At 34.1% G+C, this 6,000-nt stretch overlaps 1 protein-coding gene across 4 annotated transcripts in view; it reads left to right on the forward strand.

Moving 5' to 3' along the window:
* Positions 1-5,628, forward strand: part of LOC145675954 (uncharacterized) — a 102,347-nt gene extending 96,719 nt beyond the window's left edge. For 3 of the 4 annotated variants that reach the window (XM_081746768.1, XM_081746770.1, XM_081746769.1), the window contains 3 exons: positions 310-438; positions 2,730-2,891; positions 4,705-5,628. In XM_081746768.1, coding sequence (XP_081602894.1) covers positions 409-438; positions 2,730-2,891; positions 4,705-4,995 — 483 coding nt within the window. In that variant the 5' untranslated portion in view covers positions 310-408 and the 3' untranslated portion in view covers positions 4,996-5,628. The remainder of the gene's footprint in view (positions 1-309; positions 439-2,729; positions 2,892-4,704) is intronic. The other variant, XM_081746771.1, reaches the window with a different exon arrangement.
* The last annotated feature ends 372 nt before the right edge of the window (positions 5,629-6,000 follow it).

Consider the following 6,000-nt stretch of genomic DNA (forward strand, 5'->3'; position numbering starts at 1 on the left):
TGATATTAGTATATTGCAATATATTGTGTTCAAGTAATTGATCATGAAAGCGACTAATATCTGTAGAAATATCTTCTAGTGTTTTTAATTCGAAGTGAAATATCTTCCTTTGTGATGTGTATACTTTATCAGTCACCTATAGTGTTATGTTTCATCATGCTCTGAGTTTGCTTCAAGATGTTATTAGATGTAAATAGATTAATGTCAATAATAAGAGTTAACTTAGAACATTTTCTTACTAGATGTTGCAGCTTCTGTAGTTATCTCACCTTTGAAAGCTCTATTTTTATTTTTCTCTAAATTTTCCAGGCAACACCAATACAATCCTTAACTCCAACGAATATAACAAGATTGCAGTTTTTACTAAGAAAGACATTCCTTTCAAGAAAAGATAAGGAAGTAAACGTAATGCCATGCTTTATGCTCCACCATAAACTGGTAAGAATAATTTGCAAACGTGTTTACTTGAGCTACATTTTTCAATAAATGTACGAACTCATCTTTTGTTTGTAATTTTTTTTTAATTTTTCTGTATATCTAGATGTTTCTGGGGTAAAAGTGTTAAAATATGATTTATATTTCAAGATTGTCATTGTCACAATTTGCAACAATTTTCTACTCACTGCTGCATAAAGAACTCTTTGGGATTTTCTATTTTTTTTTTTTTTTTTTCTAGAGACTGAATTCTCTGATGTTCAGAGTTTGAGTATATAGGGAGAGTGACGACGCAGAGCGGGCAGTGCAGCCTCTCTTCCTAGTGCACCCAACCAAATTAAGCCGAACTTGCAGTAATAGTTTCAGGAGGTGGCCCGGGGGAAATTCCCATGGGTCTAAATCCGCTCGTACTCAATATGTTATCAATATTTTCGTGGTATTTCTTTTCACCCTTTCTGTCTTTGTATTTTAGTTTCCTGGACGAAATATTCTGAAATCACCATTGTATACTTGTAATCCACTTCAATATTATTTAGGTCTATATTAAAATACGTATTATGAAGCTAATAGTATTCGTAGTTTTGGTAACAACGATAAAAGATGTTTCCTTGAAGATGCTATAATAAGAAGCTAAAGTCTCGTCGTCTCCTTAGTGTTACCATCTTTATTCTACTTGCAAATCTATATGTTAACATTAACTTTGACTAGTTGATTGGTTATTGAAGTTTACCCTCTATTTTCAGCAGCGATCTTATATGAGACGTAAACCTACAATTTAATGTGGAATCCGAACCACCAAAATCATTCATTTTTCCAGGATTTCCACCGGGAATCGAACCCAGAATCCCGTACACCAAAAGTGCTTATGCTAGCCGCTATACCAGCTAGGAGTTAAAACATTAACTTTGATGCTACGTGGTAACCAATGTTAATAAGCATTCAAAGGTTTACACACACACACAAAAAAAAAAAAAAAAAAAAAAAAATCTGCCAATAAAAAGTAGAATTTAAAAGGGAACAAGTATACAGGAGTAACTAATAGTATTAATACTAAATATATTAATTTAAAACAGATATAATCCATATTTTATGAAGCAAATGTTTCAAAATGTCTTAAATGAAATTAAATATCTTCCAATGTAAAATAAATGGTTTTATTGTTGAAGTGTTTACTTCCGATGGTTTGTGCGAAATGAAATTAAATATCTTCCAATGTAAAATAAATGGTTTTATTGTTAGAGTATTTACTTCCGATGGTTTGTGCGTTCAATTATGGGAATTCCCTGACCACTTGTTTCACGACGGTTCTTTTCCGATAAAGCTACTTTATTTACTGTAGGGGCTACGGTGGCTCAGTGGTAGAACGTTCACCTCTGGTGCATGGAGTCTTTGGTTCGATCCCTGCTCGCGCCAAGTGGGGCTTTGTGTGGACAAACACTGTGTGCGTGAGTTTTCTCGGGGTTTCCTGTTTCCTCCCACTTTCTTCATTCCACAATTTCATTCATTATTCACCATCACCGTCTCCTTTTGCCTAGTCGGCATAACCGTGGGACTTAAAAGTTAAAAAAGAAATTATTTACTGTACGTCGAAGCTTTACATTAGAAGTAAAACATTCAATTTTATATTAAACATAATCCACACATTAATTTGTTCTACAGGGGGGGGGCAAAAGTAGGTATACAGCCCCGTACTGATCAACTCATTGCTTTTTATATAATTTCTTATTGTTATCCATCAGATAGACTTAGTTTCTTTATCTTTAGCTCGGAACAGCCGAAGCAAATAAACCTATAAACTAGAATGTTACATTTGATCAATGCAGGGGTGTTTAAATACTTTAGGACCACCCTGTAGGCCCTATAATTATCTCAAGTTTTTTTTTCATTCAGTGAAATTGATATCTTTATTAAGGTCTTACAAAAGACTTAATTAGTATATATTGAATGTTGTAGTATACCTTAACGTTAAAGCGTCTAATTCGAAAGAAAAGTCCAAAATTTCGTACAGTCACTTTCAATGTAATCAGGTTAGTTGTACAAGTAATATACTTACAAAAAGCTCAAAAACTCCGGCGGGTTTTTTTCAAGTAGGGTCAGCTCACTTCGGTAAACCCTGCCAAAAATACAGTTTTAACAAGAATAAGCGTATCCAATATCTAAAGTAAAATTACCAGTGTTGTAGCATACTAAGATGTCAAAGATGTCATCACTTAAAAAAAAAAAAAATCAAAGTATATTATTTTTCCAAAGAATATATCTATACAGTGTGCTAATCTACTAATCTTTTGTTTCAGTTAGCAACCGAAGCCGAATTAATATTTGGCAAATGTTTGGACGCAATGAAAAAGAAATTACTAACTGTAGTGAATAAGCTAGATGCTTTAAATATTGAAAAGAACTTGGTGGCCTTGGAACGATATCTCCATCCAAAGGGATCCAACAGATGGATCAATTTGGTACGTTGAGTTTTTAGTGATATGAGCTTTCCTTTTGTCTTTTTTTTTTAAGGAAAAACAGTTTGAAGATTGTTCGATATTACCCCTCACCCTCCAGAAAGACTTATGGAACTAAAAATGTCGTCCCTTTCAATTTGGCAGGGATATTTGAAGGTCTTAAGTACATGTAACTTTATTTTCATTCTCACCCGCCCTGCTAAGGAAAGATAATGATTCATGCAGCATAGGACACAATATCTATATTTCATATTTTCGCCACTACCTATTTATTAAGAGTAGTATCAGTTGTAGCAATAGCAGTACTTGTTTCTGAAAAGAAATGCCACATATTTTTCGTTGTTAAAACAAAAGATACTTTTAAGCCTTTATTAGAAAAGGAGGGAAAGAAACTTCCAAAGTCATTCGACTTCGATCTATTTTTCCCCTAGACTACTGCATCTGAAATTTTCAGAAGCTATGATAGTGCATAAAGATGAAATTTCTTTCATATACTTTTATCACCGTTCGCCACTAAGACGTAAAGAAAAATTGAAGAGGTTAAAGTATGTCCTCAAATGATGGACTCCAATCCGAATTCATGCCTCGGAGTTTTTTGCCGGATCATCGTGATTTGATACCATGTATAAAGTAAAATGAAAGAAAAATAATTTTATTGATAATTGTATTGAGTTCTCAAAACGTGTGAGTAGTTGAGTTGAAAAAAAAAGTAGCTTAGAACATTCAAAAAACAAGGAGTTTCCCAGTTACAGGCTCTCAATATTACGGTGAGATCGTCACAAGAGACGTCGTATCTTGACAAATATTGATATAGGTCGTCTCGACTTAGAAATTACAGTCGAAGTAGAACCCAAAATGGGCTGTGGTGGCTCAGTGGTGCATTGGGTCCCTGGTTCGATACCGGCTTGCGCCAAGTGAACTTTGTGGTGGACAAACACCTTGTGCGTGGGTTTTCTCGGAGTTCTCCCGTTTCCTCCCACTTTCTTCATTCCACCATTTCATTCATTTCTCACCACCACCGCCGGCACAACCGTGGGACGTGAAACTTAAAGATTTCATTTCATTTCATTTCGAAGTAGAACCCAGTACATCGATTTAAGCAAGCAGTGTTTGTGAACGGCAATTGCTGTTTAGATATTCTGTGCTTATCTCATCAAACCATATGATTGCTTTACAATGGAATCCTCACATTGCAAGACCTATCTATGCGGAACTTCTCAATCAGAAGGATTGCTGATATAGATGTATTGGGTACTATTTCAGTTGTGATTTTATAAACCGACCTCGCGTGCCGCCACTATCTGTCGAGGTATGACGACATTTGCGACGATGCCACCATAACTTCGAGCGTTTGTGGCCCTGAAACCACACATGTTTATTAATTTCTTAAAAAGGAAGTTTTCTCTTATTTCCACCTCATATGTTCCATGTTTTACACATTATTCTATCACGTTGTATGTTTCCTTTGAAGTAGTTTTACTTTAGAATGTTGTTTGGAACATGTGCGCTATGCCATATTAGCAGATCCCAGAAAAAAATATTAGTTTTAAATTATCTTGTAAACTCGATTTTAAAATTAATATTGTTAAACTTTCTAAGGAGTGCTTCTATTTGTTTGTCGTATTTAATTAACTTGTCTACATAACAATAGTATATAAACAACTTTCCAATTTAGATGTGGTTATACTTGATAAAACAACTATATTTTACACAGCAGTTTTATTTGCTGGTTTTATTCTTTTATGTAAAAATGTACATTATTCCTTATGTTTTACTAAACATATCTGAATTCATTCCTTTTCCATATATATCATAGGAAACGTTTCAAGAAAGCTTGAAACCTCCAGGACCAGCCATTTTCTATGCCCCCGAGTCCAAAATCCTGTGGACAGGAAGTGGTGAAACAGTGCAGCTTGATAACACCTGTGATATTGAAGAGGCCTGCTTGCTGCTCCTATGTGTTTATTATGTCAAGAATTTGTCTTATCCAAGTTCATTTGGTCAGTTTCTGGGAGTATTACAAACCATTATTTTAACTCATGATAAATTTCCAAAGAAGTATCAAACTCAGCGAACTGCGGACACTATAGAAAAACTGAAATTGTAATTGGTTGTAAGAGGACTAGCAATTAAACAGTAGCAATATACTTGGCTCTCATTTTAAAATAATGTTTTTTTTATTATGTACTAAGACGATATATTTTTTATTATGCACTAAGACTATAATGTATATCAGGAAAAGTGTAAACAATAATCTGTTAACACATCAAGTTTGCACTATCAGAACGTCCCCTCCACCCTTCCAACAAACCTGTCCAGTCCGACCTTGTTTTTGAAATCTTTCCCGTAGCTTGCGGATTTGTTTTATTCAATTTGGGGTGCTTCAATCTAGGTGAGCCTTCACGCGCAAACTGAAGTATTTTTTCTTCATTTCTAATGCGCACCTTGAAGAAGAATATATGGCATGTTTCCCAAATAAAATAAAATAATAGCTGAGCAAAACAAGTACGTTTTATTAAAAACTAAACACTTGGCTTTTAATAAAAGGTAGTGCTTTGCTCAGCTATTATGTTGTTTTAATTGGGTTGATAAAAGCAAAGCTTCGATATGGAAAATATCACGGATAGCATTTTTATGTATTTTAATTATTTTGATCAGTAAACTTAAACAACCTTCCAGAAGGGCAGAACGTCGAAAAGGTCTTTTATTTTCCCACAGTTTGGAGAACTTTGCATATTTATGGCAGAATGCAAAGCGTAAGTAAGGGAGAAAACGTTTCAGTTCTGTATGGCATCCAGTCTTAGCATAAGAAAGAAAAAAAAAGTTACGATTGTTCGTTCAGAAAAGGCGATATGCTTTCCAAAAGTAATGTTTGATGGCTAAGATCACATGGATGTTCATTCTTTGCTGGATACTTCTAGGAAATCCGGAAGAACAGCGTTTTATAATTAGAAGGTGAGTCCTTCCAGTAGGACCAGTATAGTTCTATCATTAATATAAAATGTATGCAAACATTTCAAATCAAAATATATATATATATATATATATATATATATATATATATTTGTGTTTAAAATAATTAGCAATATAGGGATGACCTATTTGAAAGAAG

Source organism: Thermobia domestica, chromosome 18, assembly GCF_964235325.1.
Source record: "Thermobia domestica chromosome 18, izTheDome1.hap1.1, whole genome shotgun sequence".
Classification (NCBI taxonomy): domain Eukaryota; kingdom Metazoa; phylum Arthropoda; class Insecta; order Zygentoma; family Lepismatidae; genus Thermobia; species Thermobia domestica.